Source organism: Ictidomys tridecemlineatus, chromosome 5 (assembly GCF_052094955.1).
Source record: "Ictidomys tridecemlineatus isolate mIctTri1 chromosome 5, mIctTri1.hap1, whole genome shotgun sequence".
Taxonomy (NCBI): Eukaryota; Metazoa; Chordata; class Mammalia; order Rodentia; family Sciuridae; genus Ictidomys; species Ictidomys tridecemlineatus.
In genome coordinates this window covers 179156785-179172178 of record NC_135481.1, presented here as the reverse complement: position 1 = coordinate 179172178, position 15394 = coordinate 179156785, and the positions used below count along the sequence as shown (strand labels likewise).

General features: G+C 41.2%; 1 protein-coding gene across 7 annotated transcripts in view; it reads right to left on the bottom strand.

Annotated features, from left to right (window-relative positions):
- Phf20 (PHD finger protein 20) overlaps positions 1–15394 on the bottom strand; it is a 126324-nt gene that overhangs the window by 3001 nt on the left and 107929 nt on the right. For all 7 annotated transcript variants that reach the window (XM_040275986.2, XM_005329880.5, XM_021729561.3 and 4 more), the window contains 4 exons: positions 13524–13623; positions 10598–10793; positions 4763–5168; positions 3025–3208 (listed from right to left, as the gene is read on the bottom strand). In XM_040275986.2, coding sequence (XP_040131920.1) covers positions 3025–3208; positions 4763–5168; positions 10598–10793; positions 13524–13623 — 886 coding nt within the window. The remainder of the gene's footprint in view (positions 1–3024; positions 3209–4762; positions 5169–10597; positions 10794–13523; positions 13624–15394) is intronic.

Sequence of the window (15394 nt, the reverse complement as noted above, 5' to 3'; positions counted from 1 at the left end):
AGAAAGGTGAAAATCTGCCAGACATGGTGGCACATACCTATAATCTCAGCTACTTCAGAAGCTGAGGCATAAGGATCACATGTTCAAAGCCAGCCTGTGCTCTGAGCAAAAAAATAAGAAGGGCTGGGGATGTGGCTCAGTGGTTAAGTGCCCCTGGGTTTAATCCCCAGTACCAAAAAAATTTACAGGGATTTGAAAAGGTCAGTTTTTATCACCATCAATTCTGATTTACTTTGTATTAATTCTTTTTTTTTATTATTTTTAGTTGTTAATGGATCTTTATTTTATTTATTTGTATGTGGTGCTGAGAATTGAACCCAGTACCTCATGCATGCTAGGCAAACACTTTACCACTGAGCCATAACCCAGCCCTCGTATTAATTCTTGATTGACACATAGTTATTGGTTGCATAAAATACTCTTATTTTCTGCCTTTAAGTATTTAATATAAGATATCTAGGTTCTAATATACTTAATAATTGGCTCAACATCTAAAAAGCTATTTTTCTTACGAGACAAGGATTTTTCTATAGAAAGATGTTTGCCTTCCCCTTAACAAAACTCTGGCTTTAGTGGAGAGACCTTTGGGAATTCTACACCTTTGTCAAGAGCCACTTAAACCTTCCACTTACACTCTGTGCTTACCCCATCTTGCCTGTAGCCTTTGTAGTCCATGCACCAATCTACACTGAGCACCTTCTGGATTCTGGAGGGCAGAAAGAAGACCCTCCCGATGCCTGTTCCTCAAGCAACCTGTCACCTGTCACACAAGCCCCTCCCTTCCTCAAATATGAGCCCTAACTTACCTCTTCATTCTCCTAAATTCTCTTTTCCCTGCAAGTTATTCCTTAGGGATGCTTTCCCCAACTCTCCTTCCGGAATCTGGTCCCTGTATTACAGGTGCGATCACACATTCTTCCTTGAGCACTTACTATGGTTTGTAATTACATGTAATGAGATGATATCATTGATATTTGTCTCTTCTAATAAAGTAAAGATATAAAATGAACTGAGGATCTCCCTAAAAAAGGATTCTGATGAATCTTACATATAATGCAAAAGTGTGTTAACTAAATAAAAAGTCTATTTACCTAAATAAAATTGATTTTCTTGCATACTTGGTGCCTCTCAGGGCCTGGAGTGATGAAACACATAAGAACATGTGAGTCTCAATCAGTGGGACACAGTAAAGGTCTGCTGGGAGACCAGAGGGAGCCCAGGCTTATCTTCTTGCCACAATGCCCACTTGGTGAGTCCAGGCCTCAAGGAAGATAAGATCTGCATAGGCTCCAACTTCTCCCTTGAGGGTGGTTCCTTTGTCAACAACAGGATTCATCCTGTCTCCATGGTGCTAAGCTTCCTCTCAGGGACCCAGAGACATTTCTGCCATTCTCTCAAAATCTACAATTTCCAGTCTGGCATTCAATCTTCTTAGCATGGTTTTTACATACAGTAGCATCAACTATAATTTTAAAAACCTAAGAAACATCTTAGAAGTAAAAGATATAAGCCTTCCAGATGTGCCCTTGGGCTTGCCTCAGAGGCAGGATGTGTGCTTGATGATGTGCAGGTCAGTCAGTTGATCTGTCTCTCCACCCACTCTCTCTTCCTTTCTGTTCTCCAACAGGTCAGCCCTTTTCACATTGACCTAGTGCTCTCATCAACCACCAACCAAATCATCCCCTCTCCAGCAGAAAACATCACCACTCCCTTCAAAGTTTGGCAGCAGTTCCAGGAGTTCCAAGAAGGCTTCCTGTCAATATTTTCCAGCCCTGGTGTGGCCTCAATCACATGCAGGTCCTGGTCATTCCTCACCTAACTTGGCATTCTTCTCTGAGTAATATTCTTGTATGTTTTGTATCCCCCAGTAAAGACATCCTAGCCTGACTATAACCAGAATCTTCAAACTCAACATTTATTTCTTAATTGGGCTCAGTTTTTAAGAAGAAAATAATCTGGAAATAAATAAACAATCAAGAAAGAATTTTATCTTCAAAACCAAAACTGGCAATTTCCTGAGGGTCAAGAGAGACTAAACTTGATCATGTACATAATTATATACTCAGTCCATCCAGCCTGTCCATCACCATCAACAGAGAGAAATATCCTGGACTACACAAATGACTCAGCCAATTTCTTAATTCTCTACTAGCTAAAGGGGAGAAGGCTTCATTTTAGAGTTTATCAAAGATTGAAATTAAAGGTTTTCAGATTATATCTTTAAACATACTAAAAATTCAAGTCAAAATTTTAATTTCCAGAGAAATGTATTAGTAAAGATTTGCTCAGATTACACATTTCCCACAAGCAGGATCCAGCTGCTCTTCTGTATATTACCTTTTGTTTGTTTAGTTGTGTTTTTGTGGTAATGGGGGTAGAACTCAGGCCCTCCTTCATGCTAAGCACATGCTGTACCACTAAGCTACACCTCCAGCCCTGCATCCTACCCTTTACAAAAGGGATTGGGCACAAGAAAGAGGGCTTCTGATATTACTGGACTTTACAAGTACCCAATAATACTATAAGTAAGGCTTGTACATCTTGGGGGTGGTGAGGCTAAAAAGAAGAGGCAATAATATAGATATCCTTGGATAGCCAGATTTTGGTGTGTGTGTGTGTGTATGTGTGTGTGTGTCTGTCTGTCTGTCTGAGTGTGCATACATGCAGTCAGAGAAGGGGTTGTGTGCACGGATATGGTAGTGGTGGTGTTGAAAAACCAACTCAAGGGGCTGAGTTGTGGCTCAGTGGCAAAGTGCTTGCCTAGCATGTGTGAAGCACTGGGTTCAATTCTCAGCACCAACTAAAAAATACTTTAAAAAAGAAAGCAAAAGCAACTCAAGCTGGTGTGATGGCACATGTCTGTCTCTAAAGGTTGAGGCAGGGATTACTTGAGTCCACAAGTAATGCCTGGGCATCATAGTGAGACCCCAATTCAAAAGGGAAATTATCAAGAAAACCCAAGAAAGCGGCTCATGGAAGACAGAGTTCATGTCAATGGGCAGGTAGCCAAGGGAGGAGCCCTACCGTCCAACTCCTTTTCAATGGAATCCATTCTATGAGTGACTTCATCCTGAAGAGACTCCACGTGTGTCAGCAGGTTAAACTGCCACTGGTGCTGAGAGCTCAACAGCCCCTCTCCACCTCTGTCCAACAGCTTCCGAGCAGGGGCTTCCTCTGGTAGGACCTTTTTGGAGACATAGTCTCTCACCTGAGGATGTGATGACAAGTTACTAAGTTGCAAACCTCTGGAAAAACCAGCTGCCATCTGAATACTCCAAACCCCCATCGCCCTTTCCTCCTTCTCATGTGGATACTGAGCAGAAGCCTACCCAATGCACCAATACCACCTCCTTGGGGTGGCCCAGAATATGCTTCCCCCTAGCTAGCTCAATGCCCCAGCCTTAAGTGGGTCGCCCAGGGACCAGGGAGCTTACTAGAGAAGTGTTAATGTGGATGACAGATAGCACATGGGTCAATACATATTTGGAGAATCCTGGCTCTGACTCTTGCTGAATGTGTGGCCTGGTGAGTTACTTCCCCTCTGAGCCTCCAGTCCCTCTCTTCAAAGACAGAGGTAGTAAAACCTACTTTGAAGGCTCATGAGGATCAAACAGGATAAGATATGTAAACACAGTGATGGCTTTAGTAAGCTCACTACTGCCTGAAGAAACCGAAACCCTTGGTTGCCTTGCCAGGTATTTTCTAATTTTGTATTAGAAAGCAGACCTAGTCCTCAGAATTGCAAACATTTTCTGGAGTTTGAAATCTCAACCTTTCATTAATTCAAAATGAAACAAATTCCAGTTAATACTGATTTAGTGCTTACTATGTGCAAAGCAATGTTCTCAGAGCTTTTCACAAACAAATTCCACAATAACTGAGAGGCCCTGTCTGGAGGCCCCATTCTACAAATGAGGAAATAGGATCTCATGAAAGAAGTGAAGTAATCAGAATCACAAAGTGGCCAATACCAGACTTGAAACTCGGTCTGTTTGAAAAGACTGTCCTTACCACACTGTTTAGACACAAACAAGGGCAAAGGACAAATAAGGTGTAATCCCCACCCTGGAAGGCATAGTCTAGGATGCTCCCTCTTGGCAGAATGTAGCACTATACTTAATGCTTATGATGCCAACCCTCCAGACAAAGTCTTTGAAAGCAAGCATGACCAGGGCAGAGAAGTTCTAAAAATCACACAAAGCCTGACTGACAATCTAAGGACAGGCACAAAGGTACTGGTGAACAGTTAAAGATGAAAACATGGCAATTACAGGATGACACAAAGGGGTTCCAAAGAGAATGGCTAATATACAAAAGATAGAAGGTTCTTTGGAAAACTATTGAAAGCAGTGAATATTCTGATGAAAGGGATCCTCCTTATGACACAGTGGCAAAGTTAAAAGTCAAAATAAGGATATCACAATTCTATCAAAAACAGTATGCCTTATAACAATTAACAATTATTATTGCTAGGACAATTATGTTTAAAATATATATATAAATTTTTCTTAGTTTCATGTTTTCAAGTTCCAATCAACCCTACTCTCCTGCTACTTCCCACCTCTCCACCTGTCACCTCCACTCACTAGTGCCATTTTGTAAGGTTTCCTGGAACCTATGATCTTTGGACTCTCCTGACTTGATAGCCATTTTAGCAGATCAAAACACAATCTATGACAAGCACATTTAAATATGGTTCTATTAAAACTTATTACAAACACTCAAACACTGAAGGAAGAACAAGTACAAGCAAAGCACATACCTTTGGGGAGCTGAGTTTGGGGTCATTGTCCCCTCTGTTCCTGTCTTGGTCTAGAGGCCAGCCCAGGCGAGGGGAGAGGGAATCATCACCATTCTCACAAAGGGGGTTAACTGTATCATCAAGGGCAGAGCCCCGTGTCTCTACCACCAGCTTCTGTTCCACAGCAGGGTAATAGGCGCGGGGCTTCTGGTAGCAGTGCTCACTGGTGATATAAGACTCTTCCACAGATCGGGGCAGGGGCAGCGGCAGAGGCTTCTCCACCACCCCATTCAAAGTTCTATAGCTTGAGGCTTCCTCCTTGCTCCTGGCATCCGTGCCATGGATGTGTCTGGACTGAGCTCTGCCCTCCCCTGAGTGCTGTTTCCAAGGCTGGCACCACAGCTGTAGATCGGGATGCTCCCTACTTCTGTTGGGTGAACATGGAAAGGGCTATGAGGTAAACGGCATGACTGCAGGACTTCTCAGTTCCCAAACACTCTCCCAAGAAGAACAGCTTCCACTTGGGCTATCTGGCCACATGCCACCTTTTTCCAAACAAGAAGGAACATAAATCCTTGGTCCCTTAGGCAACCACTTCCTGAGAACTCCCATTCTGGACACGTGCCACCAGTGAATATGCCTGGACACAGCTGCTGATCAGCAGTACAGCTGGGACAACTTCCTCAACCAGATGAATTTCTGCTTCCTCCTTCATTCATTTTTCACACTAGGAATTGAACCCAGGGTTGCTTTACCACTGAGTCGCATCCCTTGTCCTTTTTACTTTTTGAGACAGGGTCTCACTAAGTTGCTGAATCTGGCTTCAAACTTGTAATCCTCCTGCCCTCAGTCTCCCAAACTACTGGGATCACAGGTGTGTGCTCTACTGCCTGGCTCCTGCTTCCTTCTTCAGAAAATGGGCTAGTCATCTGTCTGCAAGCACCTCTGAGTTTTATAAAAATTAAGTGAACTGGATGAGTGCAGTGGCATATGTCTGTAATCTCAGCTACTTTACCAAGATCCTGTCTCAAAAAAAAAAAAGCTGGATATGTGGCTCAATGGTAAAGCATATCTAGGTTCAAACTCCAGTATCAAAAAAAAAGCACAAAATAATCCAAAGCAAAAGACCACGTCTCAGCTCAAAGATGGTCAGAAGAGCTGGGCATGGTGGCACATGCCTGTAATCTCAACTGCTCATGAGGCTAAGGCAGGAAGATCACAAGTCCAAAGCCAGCCTCAGCAATTAAATGAGACCCTGTCTTAAAATAAATTTTTTTTAAAAAGGACCAGAAATGTAGTTCAGTGATAGAGTACGCCTGAGTTCAATTTCTAGTACCACAAAAACAAAAAATTAAGTGAATGATGAAACACTCTGTTGGTGGTCAAGTGCTCTTAATAAACAGTCATAACAATCCTGGCATGAAATGGCACCTGATTACCAAAATACCATCATGACTGGCAACAGGGTGTGTAACTATCATGCTTATATGACCATTAATAATTTAGTTTCAGGCTGGGGTTGTGGCTCAGCAGTAAAGCACTCACCTAGCATGTGTGAGGCCCTGGGTTCCATCCTCAGCACATAAAAATGAAGAAAATAAAGGTACTGTGTCCAACTACAACTAAAAAGTAAATATTAAAAAAAATAATAATTTAGTTTCTTTTTTTCTCCCTGGTATTAGAGATTGAAGTCAGAGTACCTCTACAAATAAGCTATACTCCCAATCACTTTAATTTAAAGATAGACTTATTGAGTTGCCCAGGCTGACCTTGAACTTGGAATCCTCCTGCCTCAACCTCCCTAGTGGCTAAGATTATAGGTGTGTATGAGCACACCCAAATAATGAAGTTTCTAAAATTTTTTCTAAAATCTTCTACTTTCACCATTGTGAAGAGAAAAACTTGTTATTAAAGAGAAAAATCCTTTAAAGATTTTCTTTATAGGGTCACAGACTACTGAAAATCTGTTACAAACTGTGCCTACATGAATGTATTCACAAAACTGTTTTGACTTTTAGAGTCTCCCAGAATCATTCCCTCTTGAGCTTCAACCCAAATGAAGGTCGTTAAATTAATTTATTGGATTGCAATCAATTTTTTAAAAAGGAAAAAAAAATTGAACAGATCGGGTACAGTGGCACACGCCTGTAATCCCAGAGGTTCGGAAGGCTGAGGCAGGAGGATCTCAAGTTCAAAACCAGCCTCAGCAACAATGAGGCACTAAGCAACTCAGTGAGATCCTGTCTCTAGGGCTGGGGATGTGGCTCAGTGGTTGAGTACCCCTGAGTTCAATCCCTGGTACCAAAATAAATAAATAAATAAAAAGAACAGAAAATAACACAGTGCATTACGTAAAAATAGGTATTTGGTGAAATTTTAGCTTCAGTTTTATATATGTGATAAAAATTTATTCCACAGAATATATATTTTCTAAAAGTTTAAAAGTCAATATATAAAATTCACCTTTCAATTCACCCAGAACCTCCATTACAACTTATGACCATTAAACAAAAGGTAGAAGGGAAGGAAAAAAGGGAGGGGGGAAGAAGATGCTGTGGGAAACAGGGGGATTCTCCAGGACATTCAGTATGGTTAGGATGGTAATAACCTCCAGGGCATAATTATGAACAAGTGAGAGAACAGAGAGGTGCTACTCACATGTAGTTCATTCAGAAATGTATTTATGAACATGTGGGGCCTTTTAGGTTATCACAATCCTGAGAGGTATACTAGTCTTTAGTTCACAGAATCTAGTTATGGTTATGCAATCCCACACAGAGAATTGTCTCTCTGCAAAACTGCCAACAGAGCCTTCCTAGCCCTCAATGAGAAATACTGAAAGTAGATTGTAACTTAACTCACATATATGGAGACACCCTGACTCTTACCTGAAGTCTTCCTGCAGAAGTGGAATTGGACATGGACATGGAGATATCGAGCCATGTTGCAGAACCTAAAAATCTAGGGCCTGCTAGATTTTCTCAGCTTTCCCACTCCAGCAATCCCATGACACTCCCATCCACTGGGGAAGGAGAGGAAACAACGGGTATCAAGGCAGCCTGGGTCACTGGGTCACCTCAAGGCAGGATATCAGACCCTGTACCAGAAACCCACCCAAGATTACAGCACACCTCTGAAATCATAGCTACATAGGGGAGATGGAAGTCATTGATAACTTCCAAGTCCACTGACATCTGAAATTCATAAACATGGAGCACATGAGCCACAGTACAGACTTGCCCTTTTAAAAACCACAGAAGTCTTCTGCTACCTCCCTTCTATAATGTTCACTCTCCCAGCTAAGATCTGAAGCCTCAGCTATTCCTCACAAGGATGACTGACTCTTACCTCTGAAGAAGGTATGTATAGTCCACCCATGCCGCTTTTTTTTTTCTTTTTTATGATGACAGATGCTCTGAAATTACTCCCAGTTTTATTGTTTGTCTTTGAGAATAAATTCACCAGGTCACTTGGAAACATTATTTCTAAGGTTGAATACCTAGTGCCCCTGATAGCAGAGACTATCCTGGTGTACACAGACATAACTGGGGCCATCTCTACCTTTCCCAGGATCAAGACTAAAAAGATCTTCCCATATCCTCTTAAGTTAGACATCTTGTACAAAGTCACTTCTATAAAGGTAAAGGCTCAAAAAACAGAGTCCAGAGGGACAATGCTCCAGAATATAGGACAGAAACAGAGCACTGCATTTTGTTAAGAAGGAGAACAATACCATCTGGTAGAAATCAACCAAGAGCATCACCTGATGTTTTCCAGGGCCTCACATTAGACCACCTTCCACCTACTTCAATTTCTGGCATCCCATTAAGAATAAACTCATTTTGTTTATACAGAGTAATACTTTCCTAGTTTATATAAGTGAGGGATAGTTAGTCTCTGACATCCTATCTAGAGCTGTCATTTGATTCAGTTCAAGTCAACAGATCCTGTCACGACAACTTCTAACTGCCCCTAGCATCCATCCTCCTGCACTACTCTTATACCACACCCAACCATATTCTTGAGTTTGATCAGGGCCTACGGCCATCTGGCTAGCCTTTCCTGAAGTCAGGAGTCCATAAAATTGCTTGCCCTCCTCTTTTTCTCTTTTCCTCTTCTGGGGACAGGGACAGAGCCAAAGAATAGTTGAGACTGCCTCAACCACACAGATGAGGAAAATCCCAAGCAATCAGATGGAACGGAACTGAAACCATGCAGACGAGGGTAACCCCAGGAGAATGCCACGGTAACAGAAAGATGGAAATCAAATCTCCAAGTCCATGAATAGAATTCTGCCTTCGCTTAAGCATTCAGTATGTGAGAAAGTCTCTGTTTGGGGGCTCTTTATTATAGTGGCTTAGTTTTTACCTAAACCACTTTAGATTCTTGCTCAATGTTCCTTGCTCTAACCCTCATGCCAGAACTTGAGGCCAGGCCTCCGAGTTCCAGAGGGCACAAGAGGAAGTAGACTTCCATTCTGCCATCCCAGAGCCCTGACACTACACTTGCCTGGCACCAGGAGGCCTTCAGAACTAATCAACATGAAGGAAATCTTGTCAAGGAGTAGTCTACCACATCTTAACTCTTTGGGCACTAGTTTGTCATTGTTTTCTCATAACTTCACTATAAGAAGTCCTATAGGACTAACTTCCTATATTAAGGCTCATGGGAGGACTTAAGAAGCAATCTTTATAGAAGAGAAGCAGATCCTGCCAGACTATAGCAAGACCAAAAGAAAGTCCACACAGCCATGTTTCAGTTCTGAGCAGAAGCAGTTAGATTGAGGACAATATGTGATGGGAGCCAGGACTTGGGTTATAGACTTGGCTCCACCTCAGAAGCATGGAAGTGTGGCCATCCTACTCAAGGGCCTACTTGCTGTATTTGGTTTAAAAAAAAAAAAAAAAATGGGGGAAGGGTAGGTTATAAAAGCCCACACACTCCAGTAAGAGTTACACATCTTTTTCAGAGCTTACATGAACTTAGGTCATCTGACATGTAGAATATAACCACAGAAGGAAATTCACACTTTAGTTTCACTCCTCAAACTTTGGGTCATTAAAAGCAAGTAGTATAGATCCAAAAAGCCTAAAATTTCCATATGAGCAAATCACCAAGAAACAAATATATTAAGCAACTAATCATGCTAGAGAGCAAGTCTTGCCAACAGTCACTCTTTTGGCAGCTTTCAACCCAGCTTTCAACTTTACTAGGCTTGAGCCTAGGAATTCAAAAACCAGTCTGGGCAACATAGCAAGACTCCATCTCAAAAAAAAAAAAAAAACAAAACCAAAAACCCTTTTTCTTAAAAAGGTGGTAGATTTTATATTACATATATGTTGCCACAATTAAAAACAAAAAATTCAGAATGTGCACCAAAATAAAACACGCTATATCTTTTTTTTCTTTTGACTGGGATTGAACCCCAGGGTACTTTACTAATAAGCTACATCCCCAGCCCTTTCTATTTTTTTGATTTGAGAAAAGGTTTTGCTAACTTGCTAAGGGCCTTGCTAAGTTGCTGTGGCTGGCCTCAAACTTTTTATCTTTTGCCTCAGCCTTCCAAGCCATTGGGATTACAGGCGTCTACCACTATGCTTGGCAATACATTATATCTGGATAGTGGCGCCAGCTACATGGGTGCATATATTTTCAGAATTCAATAAGTTCTTAAAATAGATAAATTTAATTGTTAAATTAAATTTAACAATTTAAAAATGGTCGATACCTTTAAAAAGGAATGTTGATAATATAACATTGTGCCTGATTTTGTGAATTTTCTACTTCTCAAATTTATCCCATCCCCATTCAGTACCAAACCAGACACCTCCTGAAAGTTTCAGGTACAATACTTACTGCAAAATGCTCATTTTGAGCTGCAGGCCGTGCAGAACCTCGATCACTCTCTGCACATCACCAAGAAGCTGGTGGGTGGCAACGATCTTCTTGGCATTCTGATGGGAGTAGTTCTCTTCTAGAAATGCTAGGCCATGCATATGTCCCCTGCTCAACCACTCCTTGTCATACCAGTACTTGAAGCCAGGCCTCTGACCTAAAGCAGTGACAATGAAAGGGTTAAGCATGGCCTGGAGGAAATCCAGGTCATTTCATCATTAGATAATCATTGCATGAAAGATGGACTGCTGTGTTCATTTTGTTCATTTATTCATCCAGTGTACACTCAGTTTATACTGACTCCATGCTGGACTCTCCGCTAGGTGTTGGGGATAAGGCATCTACATTCCCTGATCTCACAGAACTGGCCAGAGGTGGAATATGAACCTGAGTTATATTTTTATATTTAAATCATGTCATTCCCTTCCCTACTTAAAATCTTCTGCTACTTTCAGCTGCTCACTGAAGAAAACCCCAAACCCTAATTCTGGCTAATGGAGGCCTTCAGTACCCAGCAACTTCCCTCCCTCTTCTCCCCAATCTTACAGTGGCTTCCTCTTAGTTTCTAGAATACACACACACACAAAAAAAAAAAAAAAAAAAAACCTCTTCCCAGGCTTGGCCTCTTGGTTCTATTCTAGCACCCCCTCGGTCTGGAGCACTATTCCTCCAGGACACTGCAGGGGTGGTTCCTTACCATCTCCTCAGAAAGGCCTCTTGCTACACCTCCCAAAGTTAAGAGAGCTTTTCAGAACCATGGGTCATTCCCCCTTTTAATGCCCCCCTCCCCACCACAGTTTCATCTCTACCTAACAAAATTTTATTTATTTACCTCTTTTTTAACATCTGTTTCTGTTCTCAATCCCTCTAAGAATCAAAAGGAATAGGAACCATCAAGTTCAAGGTTGTAGCTATAGTGCCTAGCAAAAATCACCTTGAATCAATTTACCAAAAAAATGGAAAGAAGCTCTAATTCCCATTACAACTGTACCACCTATTACAACTGTACCGTCCTTCCCTTCTCTGGACCTCTATTTTCCATCTGTTACACTACAGGGATGCTTCAGTGGTCCTACTCATTAAAAGACCTCCTTAGGAAAGACTAAAACCATAAGCACAGGTGGCTCAGTAGCATTTTCTAATCCAAAAGGCTAGGATACAGCTTCTAACCAGATTGTGGATTGTTCATCTGTCAATAACTGCAAAAACCTGAAGTAACCCAGGTAATCTCTTATCAAGATCCTTGGACTTCTGGCCTTTACAACACACACAGTAGAGAGACAATTTGATTCTGTTAAAAACATTTTTAAGAATTGAATCTGTTAGGTTAAATCTTTGGTCCAACCTACTCAGAGTGAAATAGTCTATAAAAAAAAAAAAAGGACATGTGACAGATATTCAAGGCTCAGTTCAAGGAAGAGTCTATCCACAGTCTTGCCAATTAAAAGAAGTTCAGAAAGTTCATAGGACATGCTGAAAACAGTGTGTGCAATTTCTAAAGAAGGAAAAGTGGAGAGAAAGACAAGGTAAAAAGACATTTAAAGGGTGTCCTAGGGAGCCTTTGAGATTATGGGGAGAACCTCACAGGCAGTTGCTGTAGCAGGGTTCTAGTAGGAGGATTGAGAACAGCACTTCCTATTTTATAAGACAAAAGTCAAAACCTTTGTCTCTGGTTCTCATCACCTGTCTGGCATTAACTGGTGGAGTGATCTTTGGCTAATCATATTTTTTCCAGGTTTGTGTTTGCTCATCTGTCTAACCACCTGACGACATATTTTCCTGAGGATAAAGAGACAAACAGAGGCAGATTCTTCTCTATCTATGCACTAATCTTGTACAAATAAAGATAGTGTCACAATAGAGGTCTTCAGATCCTCCCTATATAACCAGAAAAATCAAGAGATTTGGCACCACAAACCAGTTCTAACTCCAATTACTTTATGAGGTTAGGAAGGTCATTTGTATCATTTTTTTTCCTCATGAGCAAATGAGAGTAGAAGACCCACCTGGTCATCTCATAAAATCAAGCAAAATAACAGAAATAGAGGTTCCCATGCATTGTCTACCTACAATGGAATTTGGAGGACAGGAAGTAACGGAGAGATGGCAGAGGTGGTAAAGGGAGATTATGTCACCATCCCACTGACAGCAGGATGAGAGAGAGGTTTACAATCCTCCTGTCTGGAAAGAGGCATTCAAGAGCCACAGGTGGCCCCTGTAACTACAAAATTAAATGGTCCTGCTATCAAGACACTGCTCTGGGTGGCAATAAGTCCTAAGCAATGATGCCATTGCCCTTACCCTCCAGGGCACCTCTCCTTTCCAGGTGGCAATGACCCAACAGGTGGGAGATGTCACCACAGGAAACAGAGGCAGGTTTCTAATCCTCCAGTATCCCCAAAAAGTCAAGGATGGAACCCACATGTCATTCCTCACTAGCCCTCAAGAAAAGGAAAAGGTGCCCATGCAGAAGCACATATGCTAAAACTTGGATCACTAACAGAAGATTAACAGGGCCCTGAGCAAGGATGAAATGCTAATTCATGGAGCATTCGTATTCTTATAATAGAGTTTCAATCAAGCCAGATGAAAGTGTTTATCATGAACAATTGTACTGAATGCAAAGTAGATATTTTTTGTTTTTGTTTCCAACCACAATTTAAATAAAGAAAAAATTCTAACTCAAGGCCAGGTCTACACATATCTCTCACAGGTAAGTTCAGGAGAACTGGCCACCAGATGTGCTAAAAAGGTGAGGAGGAATCAGAGTCTAAATGATAACGAAGAAATGAGTCTCAAGATCACATACACTTAGGATGTTTCATGATCAGCTGTGCTAAGGAAAAGGCTATATATTGTTAATACTCCTGACTTTAGAAATCTCTACCTGGAGGGTCTTGGCAAACATAACAGGTGTATTTCTCGGGCACATTTTCTTCCAGTAATCCCATGCAGACCCCATGCTGCCAGCACTGGCACTCTTCACACTGTTAGAATTAAAGAAGCAACAAAAATTAAACTCAGAAGGTGTCCTCTAACAAAAAGTATGATCCACTTGCTAGAGGAACAGGTAGAATGAGAAGGGAGGGAGCACTTCCTATACTGACTTCTAAACCACTATCTAATGTGGTAGCCACTGGCCACATGAAGCTGTACAGTTAAATAAATAAGTTAAAAAGTCAGTTCTCAGTACCCCAGGCCACCTCTTTAATGCCCAGCAGATACATGAGGCTAGCAGACACTGCATAGTATAGATAAAGAACATTTAGATATATTAAATAGTGCTGACCTCAAAATAATGAGGGTTTTACTTCCATTTCTAGAGGATTTTACTTTCCTGATTACTTTATGGGAATTGAATGAAAATCATTTAGATCTTTAGAGAACTAGACTAACTTGGAGTGACAAAAAGCTGAGTTTGCATTATGGCTCATTCATCAGCTGTGTGACTCTGCACATGTCACTTATCCCTGGGCTTCAGTTTCCCCATCTGTAGAATGGGATACTATTTATATATATATATATATCCCATGGGCTGTCTGTGAGGATTCAATGATTCATATACAAATCACCCACTATAGAGCCTAGCACATGGCTTTATGTATTAAATTTCTATTACTAATGGACAACCATTTCACTTTGATCCCCTTGTAATAATCATGATAACATTTCACATTTATTCTATCCAAACATTATCAAATATCATACAACTGGTTAAGAGGCAAAGGTGGATGAGAACATGAACTTGGCTAATTGTATAACTAACTGTTTTAACCCCTAGGCTCTACTGCCTTCCCTGGGTATTGGAGAGTAGAGGTAAAGTGGTAGGAAGCTGAAAAGGAAAGGAAGGATTTAATGAGAGTGGCATTGGGAGACATGAAGAGAGCCACAGTTTGAAGCTAAAGGTCCAGAGGAAGGAATGGAGAGAAAAGGCAGTCTTCCAGAGACAGAGAACAAGGACACTTCAAACAATTCCAATCCAAATTCCTAAATCTTAATTATCCAACCAACAGATAAGCACTGGGGTGGACAGTGAGCTTCCTGATATGACTCTGATGGTGGGCCACCAGTCCAGCAACAAGGAAATAGAAAATCAAAGCTTAGACAATCCTCAACCATTTGAAGTCAATAAGTCTTAGCATCAAGAAGGCTTCCCTGGGCAAATATAAGACTACTAGTAAACTAACCACACCAAATCACCGTGGGCAGAACTAGAAGGGAGACCTCAGATAAGAGTCTCCAATTTACCCTTATGAAAACTAAAGGTCTGAGAGGAAAAGTAAAGTGTATAAGACAATAAAGGCAATTAGTAGCAGAAACAGATTAATAATTATGAATGAAAGTCGGGCTAAGTGCAATGGCACATGCCTGTACTCCAAGCTATTCAGGAGGGTGGGGCAGAAGGATCACAAGTTGATGCCAGTCTCAACAATTTAATGAGATGCTGTCTCAAAAAAATAAAGAATGAAAAGCGTCAGGATGTAGCTCAGTGGTAGAGTGTTTGGTTCAATCTCCAATACTGAAAAGAGAAGAAAGAAAATCTGCCTCATGGGAGGGGAGGGGGCATGGGGGTAGGAATGACAGTAGAATGAATCAGACATTATTACCCTGTGGGTATATATGATTATACGACCTATGTAAGTCTACATCACGTACAACCAGATGAATGAGAAGTTATACTCCATTTACGTATGATGTGTCAAAATGCATTCTACTGTCATGTACACCTAATTAGAACAAATAAAATATATTTTAAAA